Below are 17112 nucleotides of genomic sequence, written 5' to 3' on the forward strand. Positions count from 1 at the left end.
TGTTGCTCGAGTAACTCTGTGACAAACAACAGCTTGCACTGTGGCAGCTGCACTGATGCAGGGTACAATGGTGCACGGAGGTGAATCATTACAGCAGCACGAGAGAGTGCTAGTTTCTGCTGATGAGCTCCATGCGAGTCTCTGGGCGGCTAATCAAGGGGCAGCTCGGCAGGCAGACGGTCACACGAGCAGATGGCTGTGGATGGTCAGGGAGGTGGGAGGGCGAGAAAACGGTGGGGGTTGAAACGAAGGAAATTGCGGCAGCATGGATAAGCTAGCCGTCTCTTTAGGCTAGAGCCGCTGTGGGAATTTAGCAGCGACCACAAGCTCTGTGGACTGACAGTTTGTCTCCTGCGAACCAGACTCTGAGTCTGAATCAGTGGCTAATTGGGAGCTGTCAGCAGCGTAGAGATATGATTTCAACCCAGAGCGTCCGTTGTTTTTGGGCAGATGCCATACAAAAGAAGGGAAACTGTCAGTTTAGTGTCGATTTGTTTCTTAATTAGCTGCTACTGAGATGCTGAATTTTGCCCTGCTACTTGTGCCCAAAGTAGAGGCATTATTAACTCCAAATGGATTCCAAACAAATTAACTATTTCTGCCCTTTTTGTTGATCTAATATGAGGATCTATACCTTTACAACCCAAAGTTTATATCAAGCCTATGTTCAGGATTACACTCAGAGGTTAGAAGAGCATAGGTCTAAGCTGAACATAAGGAAAGCAAGATAGGAAGCAAATCTGAAAAAATATAGTCAGAGCAGGCAAGCACAAGGCAATGATAATGCAAGACCAGCAGGGAACATTCATTTTCTGTAACCACTTCCTTCTGATCAGAGTTACGTTGACTCTGGAGCTTACCCAGAATCACTGACTGTAAGGCAGGAACACACCCTGTGCAGGGCATCAGTCCATCATAAGGCATCGCACATTCACACACTCATACCAGATGGAGTTTCTCAAAGCGAGTCAGTCTACCTACTTTGGATTGTGGAAGGAAACCAATCTATGCAAAGAAAACACACACAGACACTTTAAGGACACACTAAACTCCTCCACCATAGGAGGGAACTGAACCCCAGAGCTGTGTGGCAGTGCTAGTGTCTTCAATTCTACTGTGCCATGCACAGGCAAGAAACTCTGAAACAAAACTAAAAAAAAAGACTGCATCCAGCATTAAAAGCAGCATTGCGCTTCTTTAACACAGTGATAGGAAACACAATAGAACAAACAGTGTGCTCCTCATATATCCAAGGGAGTTGGTAACGAATTATAGGGGGCAAAGTCAAAGTCTTTTCACAGGTGATAGGTTCAGTGGAAAAGAGACAGGATTTGATGAAGCAGAGATGGTGTTTGATCAGCGTGCAAAGTCTGGTCTAAGCCCTTGCGTCCCTCGAGCCTTGGCTGGTTCAGAGCATGCTCTAATAGTGTTTTTGCGAAGAGGAGGCAGCAGGGAAAGCATCACCATTACAGGACCCAGGTTGCAGGGCAATAAAATTTAATAAGGTGGCACTTAGGCTAATGCAGTCAGAGCTTCCCCCAAAAAATAAATAAATAAATAAATAAAACAGGCAACCAACAAAGTAGCAAAGTGAGAAGCCCCAGATTTCTCATTCTGGCAAGTGGAACTGCAGTAGGCCTTGGAGATTGCGACTGTCAGCCAGGTCATTACTACATTGATGTGACTCTGATGGAGGTGGGGAGACATAATGCATGGATGAATAGAGTTGGTTGCTCCAATAATGACATTGTAGATTAGACAAAAGCAGAACTTTGGTTTGAATGCTGGATGCATTGAGCAGGATTTTCCTTTGGGGTTCCAGAAGGCCTCTAGACATATATAATGGCACTTTGCCACTGCATGGTACCTACTCTACTTGACTGTACACTGCTGCATTCACTGTTTGGTCCCTGGGGCCTGTTAAGTTTTCCATCCAAAATTTTGTCTGTGATGTTGCATCGGTAACATCAGATCAGGGACAGATCAGTAGAGTTTTTCATTCCTTGTTGCTCTGTCCAGCTCTCGCTGGCTTCTTTTGTTGACTACTGAGTTGCCGTTGTGAGTCGGATAAAAATAAATGTGATTTGTGCTGTAGCTTGGAGATTTTATAGATGCAGAGTTTGTGTGGATTTTAGTGTTTAGTCAAACAGTGATGTAGAAAAATGGACATTTGTATGGCCATCTCAACTGTTTTTTTTTTCTAGAAAAAAGATACCCCATGGTTAATTACTTTTTCAATGTTAAAAATCTAAAGTTAAGTACAGTTTCATAAATAAAACATTTTCTCTACGTTTTCTACAAGTGAGTTCTGGGGTCATAATGAATGGTCTGTCACCTGCTTTGGTCAAAATACGACAAGGATCACACACCACAGCAGCACATTCCCCAAACATCCCTGTTCAAAGCAACCTGTTGCTTTAAATGAGAGTGAGCCACTGTTTATACCAGTCTGAGAGCACAGCAGGTTGGAGCAAGGAGCAGAAGCTCTGGTGTTTAGCTGTTTTTGCTCAGTTCTCTTTTTTCTCCATTGTCATTTTCTCCATATTTTATCAGTGCTTTTATTTCTCTGAGCTACTTGTGTTGGTTTTCCTCTTTAACCTTGTCATTGTGCTCTCACATAAACATACTTCCAGCAATGTGACTCTGAGGAGGAGGTGGGACAATTCAAACAATTCTAAGACATGAGTGGAGAAAAATCAGATCAGCTCATTTTATCCCATGTTTTTTGACATATGCAGACCACATAAAAACTGGCTGGGTGGGCTTGTTACACAGTGTGTAGGTTGGTGGCATCCAGATCCCCATTCCCACAATCCACAGAAAAGTCTGATTTAAGATCTGTTTTTTAAACTGTATGTCCAAGTCAACATTTCTGGAAGATCCTATCCACTAGGGGTGGCCAATATGGCCCTACAATGATATCACAATATTTCAGGGTATTTTGGCAGTAATGATGTTCTTAGCAATATGACAAAACACTGAAAAATTCATTCATTCATTCATTCTCTGTAACTGCTTATCCAATTCAGGGTCGCGGTGGGTCTAGGGCCTACCTGGAATCATTGGGCGCAAGGCGGGGAATACACACTGAAGGGGGCGCCAGTCCTGCACAGGGCAACACACACATTCACTCACACATTCACACCTACGGACACTTTTGAGTCACCAATTCACCTACCAACGTGTGTTTTTGGACTGTGGGAGGAAACCGGAGCACCCGGACACAGGGAGAACACACCACACTCCTCACAGACAGTCACCCGGAGCGGGAATCAAACCCACAACTTCCAGGTCCCTGGAGCTGTGTGACTGCGACACTACCTGCTGCACCACCGTGCCGCCCCACACTGAAAAATACTTTTAATAATTTCAAGAACACACTATTGCAACAAAAATATTTAAATATAAACCACATTGAATTAATTATATTTAAAATGTATAAAAGTTTTATTTTACTAAAGATGTAACAGGTTCAAATATTTAGAAGAAGCGACAAAAAATCTGTAAATATATGCTTAATTTGTAAGCATCGGTAACTTACTAAGATACTGATATTTTATGAACAAAAATAATGTAGCATATAAATCTTCCATTCATTCATTCATTCATTCATTTATTGTCTGTAAGGGATTATCCAGTTCAGGGTCGCGGTGGGTCCGGAGCCTACCTGGAATCATTGGGCACAAGGCGGCAACACACCCTGGAGGGGGCGCCAGTCCTTCACAGGGTTATAAATCTACCACACAACCATTAATTTCTTACATAGCACCATGGTTTATTGTACATCAAATGTTCTATAACCACCCCCCCCCCTCTTTTTGGAGTCACTTTCCAACGTAAATGCAAAAAACTTATACCATATTGTGTAACTTCATGACATCATTAAATAAACAAGTCAGAATATCATGATTATCACAATGCTGATTTTTAAAATAATTTTAAAAATTATGACGATATAATCGTGAATGATACACTTTTACAGTGTGGTAAATACAGCTGTGCAAAGACATTTCAGATCCCACACTTGGGTACCTACTAGATCCCATTTCAGGTACATCTGATGATTTGAGAAATGCTACTCTCTATGAGCTTGCTTTTCCTGGACAGCTGAATCACTTTGTTTCCAAAAAGCAGCATCAGCAAAAGAGCAGAGATGAAGCGCTGGGACATAAGCAGCAGCATATGGATGACTCCTCATTCAGCCAGTTATTGGTTTCTTTTCTGTCCCTCGTTCTCTCTGTCTCACTCTAGCGTCGTTGTCTTCTTGACACAGTTGAGCTGCCTGATCACAGAATTGAACCAAGATTTTCTGAAGATGCTCCGCTGGCCTAGCTGACATATTTCTGGCCTTAGAGACGACGCCAGTGAGAGGACAGGGGTCTGCTGGGTGGGGGAGAGGGAAACATGGTGGCTATGTCTGCTTTCTTCAGCACCAGCTGTGCCTGTACTCTATGCATGCAGCCATGCACAAACAACAGATGGAGCTCCTTCTCCAGTTTGTTATTTAATGGTGCCAGTGGTTTTTGCTATTCCTTCCAATCCTTATTATCCTGCCATCAGTGCCGTTACACCATTTTGATTCAAGGAGTGATGCTTTTTTTAATTTTTTAATTTTTATTTTTTTCCTGTTTGCTTAGTGGGAAGCACATCAGAAATCAACCATCTCTGTAATAGAGGAAGGGTGGGAGACAGGGAACTGTCTAAAAGGAGCTTTGTCACACTGTTAAAAAGAGCCCAAATAAACAAATAATGCTTAGAAATCTGAGGTTACTTTGGCATGCTGTATATCACATTGTAAGTATATAATTTACACAAACTTGTAAACAAAGCTGATATTCCTGTGCTATACATTTTATGAAGGTTCTGGTCCTTACCTTAAATCTGGACCCCCCTGCAAATTAAGTTTCTATAATGTGCATTTATTTGTCATTGTACATCATGCAACGAAATGTATCTCCCACATTTAACCCATCTGTGGCAGTAAACTAGTGCACTAGGAGTTGTGAACACAGTCATCCCAGGGAGCAGCTGTGGGTTCAGTGTCTTGCTCATGGGCACTTCAGCCGTGGATGTTCCCACCGGCCTTGGGGATTGAACCGGCAAGACTAGTCCTTTGACCATTAGGCCACGCCCCATAAAACACTGTCTACATCAGAAAACAGGGCATTCTAAACAGGGCTGTTTAGACAGAGAGAAGAGTGACCTAGGTGTTTAACCCTAAGGCACCAGATTTATGTTCACTTGTGGATAATGGGTAAAATATATCCCCTCCAGGATCTATTCACTTAATTTTAAAGAAGGCAAAAACATGTTACAGTTGTAAAGGACGAGTTTTGCTTTAGCTGAAGAGGACCATCCTCATAAAAATAATTTTCCATGAAGTTCTGTAAAATGAAATAAAAAATAAAGCACTATGGTCATATATTATTTCTTATGAAATTAAGGTTATTGATAAGCTGTTTTATCAGTGACTGCCATGATAGCTAGTAAGCTCAGGTGCTGATGATGGATCCTGGAACATAGTGACCAATCCAATACCATTGCATCCATTGCATGCTACAGTAGCTGAACTTACTAACAATGAGGGGTGTTAAATAATGGTCAGACTTGTACACACGTGGTATCAGTCGAAGCATCTGTGATTGTGGCAAAATATCTCCACTTGATTCAATATCGAATTACACCCTGCTTTTGTTGTTGCTGGCAATGACATGCCAATTAGCAGTGCTGCAATACGGAAATGAACAAGGCGCTAACAGGAAGCTCGCTCAATTGTGGTCCTGCTGACAGTAAATTGTCCTCTGTGTGTCCAGACACGAGGTCTCAGTCATTATCCAGTAGACAGATCCCACATGGTGAGACTATTTTAGTTCGGTGCCTGGCAGGATAAGTGATTGCTGGACGGCTAGTAGCCAAATGAATGAGGCCGCTAATCAAGCCGAGAGCGAATTAGACCTTGATAATACACGGGAGATAATGAGCAATGCACGGCTCCACAAACGGCCCGGGCAACGACACCTGCCCAGCCAAGCGCATCCACAAAATAGGCCATAATGAAATGAGAATGTGTTTCATCACCATTAGCATGGACGCCCTCCAGCATGCCAAGGCGACCGGAGCTATGAGTTGAAGGAGCTTATATGCTAAAGTGCCTTTACAATGGGCTTGTGTGTATGAACATGACACTGTAATACTCTTGGAGGCAGTATCCATAAGGCAGATAGAAGATGGATTCTTACATTGTGGAAGATGAGGTCGTATACTTGATGGGTGAAGCAGAGGTAATGTATTATACAGGGTATGATTCTCACAGACTCTGAATGATGAGTGTATTCTGTTTTCACTGCTAGAAAAAAGGGTTCTAGTTTTATATATATATAAAAAGTTTTTATTTATTTATTAAAATTGCAAACATTGATTTTAACTGCTCACTGGGTGCTGAGGTGGCTGCGCACCACTCTGGGCGCCTGCGTGTTCACACAGCCTAATCACTCATTAGTGTGTGTGGGTTACTGTAGAGACTGACTTTGGTTGCAGTGCTGTGCAATGATGATCAAAGTACATTTTCACTTTTCTATATTTCTGTAGTTGGTGAAAGTCATTGAAAGAATCAGACGCATGAATCATTCAGGGCCTGTTTAACACCTGAAGTCCCCATGATGAAGCTAATGGACCTAGTGAACACCCAGCGCCAATAGCGGGGGTGTAATCGCAGAGAAACAGGTACTCAGCCATTGTTAAGCAGGTTCTCCACAACAGCAGGGAACAATAGCGCATGTTCCCGCTTTCTGTACAAACACAATCGCCTTTGTTGATCTCTTGCTTTTTCCCCCCTTCTTCTAAAAAATACATTCGACATGCTTTTGTGTTGAAGAATTAATGAAGATCTAATTATGAGATAACCACCGAGGCAGTGAAAAGCCTCGTATAATTAACTGCACAGCACCGCAAGCCAATTAGCTTTTTCTTCTCTTGCTTTGTGGATTGGCATTTCAGCTGTGGAAGTAGTTGGCAAGAGTTGCCAGGGACTGACACTCTGTGCGTTATTGTTTTAGCGCTGGAGTTGACAGGAGCGTGGCGATAAATCAGCTGCTCGTTCGCTACCTTATGCAGTAATAACATGGCTGAGTGACCTCCACGGGAAACCGCAGGTGATTTGCAGCAAGGTCTTTGACAGGACCGCCGCAAGGTATGGAGTATATTAGAATCAACCCCACCAACATTCTCCCGTCATCTGAGGTGGAAAGTACAGTACGCCAGATTAGAACAACAAAGATGAGGACAAAAAAATAAAAAAACAAACTGTGGTACATTGAACTGTCCTCTGAACCGTGACAGTGGGAGTCAATGGAAAAATAGATAGGTGCTCTTTCTTTTCTGCTGGGGCACTGGATTGCTTGCTAGTGGAGATTCTGGGTAATTGTGTTTCGGAGAATTTCCGTTCTTGGAAAGGAGACCAAATACTGCCTGGCTTGGAGGTAGCTCTAACAGACAGAAAGAAGGTGGAAGAGGAAAAGGACAGAGGGAGGAGGAGGAGGTGGAAAACCAAGAGGAAAGTGGGAGGTGGTTGCTAGCTGCTCGACAGTGATGAATGTCTTTGAGGGCAGGGGTACCTGCGAGAGAGAGGCCAGGGGGTGAATGATGAAATGCTGCATTGTAATTTGGCAGGGTGTACCGTAATAAATAACACAAGCTCCCAGGCACCCCCCCCAGTACCCCCCACCCGTCCCTCTTTCCTTCGCCTCCAACCTCCTTCTCTCTTCTCCTTCCAACCTCATCCCGCTTTGCAATCTCCCTGTGAAAATTTGTCCTTGCAAATCTATAGAGCTCATCTGCTCTTTAATTGGGCCCCGCAACACCTTTGGCTTCTGTCGAAATGAACGTGCCTTTTACCGCTCATGCAACTAATATAGATCTCCCAGCATCCTGGGCCCACACTGATCTCCCGCCACTAGCTCCAACAAAAGCCCAGCATCAGTGGCGGATCTTGTTTCTTGTAGTCACAGGACTGGTGCAGCTAGTCCTGGAGTGGGAACTGAAAGTGTTTCTTGGCAGCGTTAACACTTGTTCCCTTTTCTGTATGTGTTTGAAACATGAAAGGATGGGGAGGTTTGATTTTACAAGCGCTAAGCCTTGTTACACAACTGAGGACATTCAGTATCTAGAGTATTGATTAGGTGTAGGATTGCTGGATTTAAGGCACATTTCTCAGAAGAAAACATTTATAAAACTGTAAAATTACTTCAGGGTGCTGTATGTAGAATGCTGTATGTTAGCTTCAAGGCATAGCTAGCAAAGCAGAGCTTTAAGATTATCTAAAACATGGGATTAAAGGTCAGAGTGTGGAGTAAATCTGGAAAAGTGTGGTGTGCCACAAGGTTCCATGATAGGACAGCTTGTTTGCAAAAGGGATTAGCTGTGTCTAAAACAATGAAAGAAACACAAATTGCCATCATTATGTACAGTAAAAAACTCCATAAAGCAATGCAGCTTTCAGTGAGAGCAGGAATGAAACCTGGGACTTGATTCTGTGCTTAAACAACAGATTTAGCAAGATAAAAATAACACCTTATTAACATATTTTTGTTCTCGTTCATACTCTTGTTTAATGGCCCACGATTTCTAGTCCTTGTAGCTGGCTTCACGTCATTGTACAATAAATATCATACGTGTCAGTTGCTGCAAGTCTTTTGTTTGATCTCTTTCCACAGTGCGAGGTGTGAGCTGCCAAAGCAGAATCAGGCAAAGGTGTCACACAACAGAGTGATGGATGGCAGTTATGGAATGTGATGCTTCCGTGATAACTCTTTATAGTTACCACAGTAACTGGGTCTCGGCAGGAGACCCTATCTTTTCTTAGTAATTTTATCATCTCATTTTTCAGCCAAGCGTAGGGTGACACTGGCGATTAGATTTTGCTCAATGCTGAGCTGAGATTCATCATTTTATATCAAACTGCGGCTTGGAAGAATGCAGTTTTCAAACAGCCATCATTGTGATTTTACATAAAGCATATGCTATCAGCAGTGTTTGATATATTTAACATGAAATTAAGTTTCAATAAAGCACAAGGTTAAGACACCACAGCACCATTTTTCTCCTGTACAATCAGCCTGTTCAGAAAGGCCAGTTCCAGTGTCTCTTCCTGTTTACCCCACCCAGAGATGCACAGCAATGAGAAGCAAGGTACATGAACTCTAGGTTTCGGACTTTTTGCCTAGTTCTCATAATCCTCTAATTACATTTTCACTGTTTTAACTCTGTTCTCTTATTTCTCTGCCGCCAAGTTTTTCTTGGTTCTCTCAATTCACATCTATAGTCATGGAATTTTTACATGGTTTAACCTGGCCTTTGCACTCTGGCATACCCGCAAGCCTGAAATTCTGATTGGAGATACTCAGTTGAGGCGGAGGTACAATTCTAATCATTTCCATTATTAGATGGGAATGTAATGTAAGAAAGGCAGTGAAATTACAACAGCAATATACTTTATGAATTCTGACAATGGGAGTCTGCAGGAAAACCAACTGGGTGTTATTTAAGTTTGTTGGCTGGATAAATATTCACAATTACTGAAATGTATATGGTATATGTTCCCCAAATAATCTTCCTTTAATTAAAAAAAAAAAACATAAATCAAATGTATATCACATTTGAAGTTTGAAATATTGTGTTATAAATTTACAGCCATGGTTTAGCGTGTTTAATCTGATTTCTTGATTCTTTGTTTTACAGGGTCTTCATGAAGAATGCCAATACCTCTTCCAGCCTCAGCTCATAGTCCAGAGGCTCATTGGGATTTCAGTGCTGTATCCTGGCTACTTCATAGACCAGATGATCCCAGTTCACAACAGATCAGTTCTCTACAAGTGAGTGGACTTTTTTGTTATTGCACTTAACCACAGGCAGCGCATCAATGCTGTCCTGAGAAAACCTTGTAGGTGAAAGCCATAGCTTCATAAGAGTAATATTCATTAAACCAATCTGCCCCTTGCCCACATGTTTATGGGATAATTTTATTACTCAGAAATGTATTAATAACTGAAAACCACAGGACCGGATTACTGGTTCGTATCCAGCTGTTCCTCTTGACATTTTAATACAATACAGAAGACAACCGGAGAGTTGCAGTGCTTTGTTCTCAGAGGGAGTACATGACATTTGCTCTGACATGTTTATAGCACAGCTCTCACAGTGTTATATAGCAGGGTTTAGGTTGAGGTTTCCGGTCCACATAGAGGCACACACAGCCACAGTGCACAAATACACTTAGACAGGAGCTCAGCTGGGAGGGATTGATTCCGTTCCGATTTGATGATGTGGAGGGGCTCATTTTTTTTTTCCTCAGGTGCTCTCTACAAACATTGGTCTGATGTCTATTTTAAGAGCTGTAGCTTCAACGAGGCTGATTAGGATGCTTTACCATTTGCTGCACGGCTCAGCATACTAACAGCAGTCTGTCTCTACCACTCAGACTGTCTCTCTATCCCTCACACAGACACACACTCACACACACACTTAACCTCATCCTCTTCCTCTCTGCTCTGGAGTGAGCCACAGTTGTTGTGATTCTCAAATATTAATTCACTTCTCAATTAGCAAGCAGTGCATCCTTAGAAGAACAGCTTGGAGGATGCAGAGGCATGAAATGAGCACAGTCCTCCACATATTCTTGGAAATGGAACAGAGTGTGAAATTCTCTTTCTGGCACCTTCACATGAATCAATGTGGAATAGTCATGGGAGAATTACCCTAGCGCCATATGCTGTATCTGTCCTCACTACAGGCCAGACGTACACAAGCAGAGCTTTTTTTAAATATACATTTATATAATCAAACAATTCAAACCCTTCTGTGCATGAATCTGTATCTGACTTTATTTGTATAGGATTATTTAAAAAAATATTTTATTCTGTGCATTTTAAGATGATTTTACTGTGAAAATGTTAAGAATGTGTGTCTAGGACATCTCTCTCTTAGCTAGGATGCAGGTCTTCCAGCTGATTTTAAATATCTGGGCAGTTTGCATTCCCCTCTGACACATGAACCTTCGTGCTGTATTAGTGGTGTTAGTGGTAGTTCAAAAAGAAGTAGTGGGTTGTCCCCACATGTCTTACAGGAAGTTGACTCTATACATCGAGCCCCATGTGAGACCCATATGTAAAGAGCTATTTGGCTGTCCCCCAGGTAGGAATCTCTCCAGTCTACCAACCCATAACTTTCTTGAACCACAGCTAGCCATTGTTCCACCCATGTGGTCCCTGATAAGATGAGCTGGCTGGAACAACAGTCAAAATATTTTGATGCCAATGAAATTACTCTACAAACAGTTTAACTGTTTATTTAAGCTCCCTTTTCAGTATATATTCTCCACTCTTTTATTAAAATATGCTCATTTTCATGTCTCACTTATTGCCTGTGAGTCTTCCCGATCCCACACCCTGCCACCAGCCTTGGGAGGGTGGAGGTGAAAACATGCTTCCCTCGATGCACTTCAGGCCAGCTTCTTTTCTCACTGTGTAACACCATGTAACACATTGGAAGAGAAAGCAAACTGTCTCGATCTGTCACATCAGCTGACAGATGACTCTGCTAGCTAGCACCATGCGCAAGGGGGCATCCTACACACCCAGAGAATGCATCCAATTGTGTGCTCTAGGACCCTCAGCCTTGGGCAGCTGAAGAATCACCTGGATTTGCACCCGTTATCTCCAGGTGATCGGGCCAATGCTGAGACCTCTTGACCACTTGGGAGCCCCCCTGCAGGCCGTAATGACCTTTCATATAATGATATGTTCAGTTCTATCGACCTACAGTATGTGATTCCCTGAGATTTCCAGCTCCTGATTGTATCCCTGCATTGTCCATGTTCGCTTTATTGGTCGAGCTCTTTATAAAAGTCTTTATTAAACCTTAATATAACAGCCTTGCACACACAGCCTGCACTTACTTATCCTTACAGGCTTGTCAGATTCACACATGCTCGGTGGACAATTAAATAACATTTTTATTGGGATAAGTTTTACTCTAAATCTGTGCTTATTTAATCAGTTGTGAAATAAACATAATGGCGCAGAAAATTGGGAAATAAGGAAACATCATTACGCCTGAACAGTTCTTTCTTTTGGGGCGGATTCCAGCGAGACCATTCCAATTCCGAGGAACCTGTTTACGGATATTCTTCATGGATGCTGTAAACAAATTTGCCGCTGTTTGATTAGGTGCCTGATGTGTTGTTCACGTTATTTAATTACCAAAGTACAAAAGAGGAGACAGAGGGAACTGTGTCATGGCTGAGGACGTGGAGAGGAGACTCACATTAGGCTTCGTAATTGCTTCATGTTTATGGAAAACACAAAATCTCTGGCCACTGAAGCAGTGTTTTTTGGGCCTCAAAATTATGTGGAAGACATCATCGTTAGTGTTGGTGATAGGAACAGATACTGCCAGAAATACACTGCATGCCCAAACATTAGCAGACACCCCTGATATTTAGCCGGGTGCAGTAAATATCAATGTGGACAGATGTTCAATTGGACACACAGTTTATTCAAATCACTATAGAAAAACACGGAATGAAATGCTTAATTTCTGGAGCAGCTCCACATCAGCTTGTGTCCACTTTGCCCAAAGCCAAGTGTTAGCAAGAGGAGTATAAAACCACCAACACTGGGCAAACTTATTCATACTTTGTTACAAGAGGTATAATTCTAAACCTGAATTTGATTTGTAATGATTGCAGTGTACCATACAGTGTGGTTATGGAGATTTCAGAGCTCAGAGATTGCTGGCTGTTGGATAATGATAGTACTGGAAGTGTGAAATTAATATGTTCCTATGCCTGAGCATAGTGGTTTACACACAGCAGGATTAAGCACACTTCATCCCCACTGTTTTATACATGGACATCCATAGATAAATGGGAATGGATGGCATTGGCCAGTGTCCAAACAGCCTCCTCCATATCGCAGATCGATCACTGTGTAAAATGCACTATCACACAACCATGAGGTGGCATGAAAGGTGCCATGGGGCTACACTGGTCAGTTTTAGAAAAAAGCAGAATGCTCTTCTCTGTATTTAAACATTGAACAGTATGTTACCATTGGTAAAGATTTAGAATACACTCCTCTCAATATAAATATACTAAATATCAAAGTGGGGGGCACGGTGATGCAGCAGGTAGTGTCGCGGTCACACAGCTCCAGAGACCTGGAGGTTGTGGGTTTGAGCCCCACTCCGGGTGTCTGTCTGTGAGGAGCTTAGTGTGTTCTTCCTGTGTCCGCGTGGGTTTCCTCCGGGTGCTCCGGTTTCCTCCCACAGTCCAAAAACACACGTTGGTGACTCAAAAGTGTCCATAGGTGTGAGTGCATGTGTGAGTGTGTGTGTTGGCCTGTGAAGGACTGGCGCCCCCTCCAGGGTGAGTTCCTGCCTTGCACCCAGTGATTCTGGGTAAGCTCCGGACCCACAGCGACCCAGAACTGGACAAATGCTTACAAACAATGAATGAATGAACCAATAATAAATTGACAAAAACAGCTCATTTTGAATTTGTGATTTTTGTGATGTCATAGGCAATATAACTCCGCCCATTCACTCTGAAGTTAGAGTGAGTCAAGTATTGAAAACTTGACAATAGATGTGGGGCTGAAACTGTGTTGAGCTGAAAGGCTGAATGTTTGATTTTAAAATGGTGTTTGTGTGTGTAAAGCCTGAGAGCCAACTCTACTCCTGTGTTTTTCACCACAGAGGTATAGTCTACAGAAGCCAGAGAAGAGAGATCATTTGCATGTGTTCTTTAAGGCCTTTTTAAAGAAGCAATCAGCAACTTTCTTTAAAGATTTGTACACAGCGGTTCTGTTGACACCTATTGGTCTGGATGTGTCACAGATTTAAAATGACCCTATGGACCAGTTCATTCAGAAACTCTCAAACAGTGCTAATCTACATACCTTGTGAGCTGTACTTCACAGTAAATATGATAAATAATATATTTCATAACTTGTTTGCTACTTTTGTGATGGTGATGTGAAATGTATTATGACATCTTTCTGTAAGAAAAAAAATCCTCACCAATGCTATAACATGGCCTCACTGAAAACATAAAATGATCAAATACCATAAAATACATCCATGGTCTTAGACAGGACACTGCTGGTTGGAGTCTGGAGACAAAATGTCTCTTTGTCTGGCTGCTGTGGATCTTGAAATGTCAGCTGTGGACCCCATAGTGTAAGAAGATGGATAATTTAGCAACAAAGTCCAAAGGAGTCCAAATGAAAAGCACAGGACACATTTGCCTGGGTCCTCTCCACTACAGCTTTAAAGCAGTTTATAGAATTTAAGTGTTACACTACAGTAAACAAACCATCTGGAGCCTGTAACCTTGTAGCCTCATTCATTCATGCATTCATTCATTCATTGTACTGTATCTGCTTCATCCTGTTCAGGGTTGCTGTGGGCCCAGAGCCCGTCTGGACTCGCAAGGCAGAAACACGACACAGGGCATCACACACTCAAACCTGTGGACAGTGTCATACACTCATCCATTCTCATTTTACAGACACTGTGAAAATAATAGATTATTATTATTTTTTTTTTTTTTACTCAAACTAAATGTCTGGCACTGCCAGAGTTGGATGCACCACTGACCAGACGTCCAATTCGGCTCGGTTAATAATTTGGAATATCTTTGTTTTTTTGGATGCACCAACAGTCTTTCCTCTTTCCTCTCCAGAGTCTTCATTCCCAGCTACATTTCTGTGGTGAAGGTCCAGCTGGTGGACTGCAGCAGCAGGAACAGGAGTGGGGACAATTGTCCGGTGGTGCTGAAGATGAGGGCCAGGGCTCCTCCGGTCCACAACTCCAGCGCAGTGGACTGCAGGGATAATGTGCCCTGTGAGCTGCAGCTGCCTCTGCTGTCCTGGGAGCAGTGGTACTACATCCTGGTGGAGCGCTACCTCAGCACCTCAGATGTGTACTTCCGCATCGGCGTTCAGGTCAAAGGTATGGCCCTGAGGTCTAAATACTTTGACATGACGTTGAAATACAAGACATGTTTGAAGATCTCCTCTTTGGGGTCATAAGAGCTCTAAGCATGTTAGTGGTGGAATGGGATAGTGGCTAACACGACTGCTTTCACACAACAGACCCATACAGGAGTGATGATACTAACCAGGTCAGTGACTAAAATTTAATAAGTTAAAGGCTAGGCACCAGATACATGAAAGTGTCAAACAAATAAATACAGTGGAATTTGAGTTCCTAACTTGTGTTTATTGATAGTCAGAAAACATGTTATTTCTTACTAATTGAAGGAATAAGATTTAAAAGACTGTTAGTCCCCCCCCCCAACGGTGTTGGGAAACTAATAGGCGTCTTGCCTGTGACGTAGATGGTGGACAACTCTAGAAGTTGCACTTAATTTAATACAAAATGATGAAAAGGTGTGTTGTTTTTGGCTGCAATAATTCAATGTACAGTGGGACATCTGTGCACAAATGGCCACCATAAAGCCAGATTCTGAGAAATATAATACAGACCACAGAAACTACATGGAACAAATAATTTGTCCAGATTTTCTGTATTTATGTTTGGGTTAAAATCCTCATGCAACATAAATATCACAAGAACCATTTTGTAATTTGTATTTCAACATTTTGTTGAAATTGTATCAGGATGCCCCGTGTCCGCGTGGGTTTCCTCCGGGTGCTCCGGGTTTCCTCCCACAGTCCAAAACCACACGTTGGTAGGTGGATTGGTGACTCCAAAGTGTCCGTAGGTGTGTATGTGGGACTGTGTGTGTTGCCCTGTGAAGGACTGGCGCCCCCTCCAGGGTGTATTCCCGCCTTGCGCCCAATGATTCCAGGTAGGCTCTGGACCCACCGCAACCCTGAACTGGATAAGCGGTTACAGATAATGAATGAATGAATGAATGTATCAGGATGGGTCGCATTAATGTAACGTAGGACATGTCACTAAAGTATCTAAATTGTTAAAAATGTTGGAACACACTTTTTAGAAAAATAATGGTCTCACCAAGCACCAATGCACTCACCAAGCACCCTGTCTTCCTGTAAATGAGGTCCACAAATTCACACACTGTCATGTGACTGCATCCAGGGTGTTCAGTAAATGTCACTTAGGGACCTGGTGATTTAAAGTGAAGGACAAAGCTGTGGAGGGAACTTTCCAGACCTTTGTTTGACACACATGTCACCATGAGCTCTTATGGGCTATGTTTGTTTGGCTGAGATGGCTTTTCCTGGTGAATACGGCTGTGTGAGTGCCATACGAGTTCAATGTGTCTGTTAAAAGCCTCCTACTTTGAAAACTAACAAAAATATATTTGACGCGGTAAAAGCTGTTGTTGATTTTAATAAATAGACGGAGGTGTAGCTGTATGCTGCTCTTTAGATGTTATGAAAGTTGGACTTTGGGATTTTGTACCCTGTAATATGTGAGTATACTTTACATGTTTGACAAATACAGGTCTTTATTTGATATATTTCACCAATGGAAATGGCTTCACACCCAAAAAATGGAAATTATCCTGGAAAGAAGGATACAATCTCAGTTTGTCGACAGGGAGAAGGGAAGTGGGAGTTGTGGTTCTTATCTATGTGCACACCATAATGCAGATCTACAACTCTGCCTTGACACTATTTTTTTGAGATGATTCTTCTCATTTTTCCAAGCTATGCTCCTCACTAGAAACACAAGGCAAGGGCAGAACTTCTGCAGTAGACCGTAGGCAAGCTATGATGTCACATATTCCTGTTAAACCAATTAAATACAAGGTGTTCTTTCTGACATGTGCACAAGCTTTAAAAAAAAAAAAAAAAAACTTGCTCCAAAGAAGGAGGACCTGCCCTTCGAAAGCTGCATGGTGGGCCATCCTATAAACAGCATATATGTGTGTGTGTGTGTGTGTGTGTGTGTGTGTGTGTGGTGGCATGTCTTTTGTTACATTCTCACCCACATAATTAAGTTGTTTTTGTGTCAGTATTTTCTAACCTAAGTGTGTTTATCTCTGCTCTGAAAACTGCCGTGGTCCTATTATTATGAACATTAGCATGAATTAGCAGTGTGTGATATAAGAAACGGCTCAAA

The 17112-nt window shown here is 42.3% G+C and overlaps 1 protein-coding gene across 1 annotated transcript in view; it reads left to right on the forward strand.

Moving 5' to 3' along the window:
• The window catches only part of LOC136676980 (transmembrane protein 8B-like), a 228200-nt gene that overhangs the window by 103935 nt on the left and 107153 nt on the right, over positions 1-17112 (forward strand). The window contains exons 4-5 of the mRNA XM_066654310.1: positions 9736-9869; positions 14738-15006. Of these exons, the coding sequence (XP_066510407.1) occupies positions 9736-9869; positions 14738-15006 (403 nt within the window). The remainder of the gene's footprint in view (positions 1-9735; positions 9870-14737; positions 15007-17112) is intronic.

The sequence above is a fragment of the Hoplias malabaricus genome, chromosome X2, assembly GCF_029633855.1.
Source record: "Hoplias malabaricus isolate fHopMal1 chromosome X2, fHopMal1.hap1, whole genome shotgun sequence".
Lineage (NCBI taxonomy): Eukaryota > Metazoa > Chordata > Actinopteri > Characiformes > Erythrinidae > Hoplias > Hoplias malabaricus.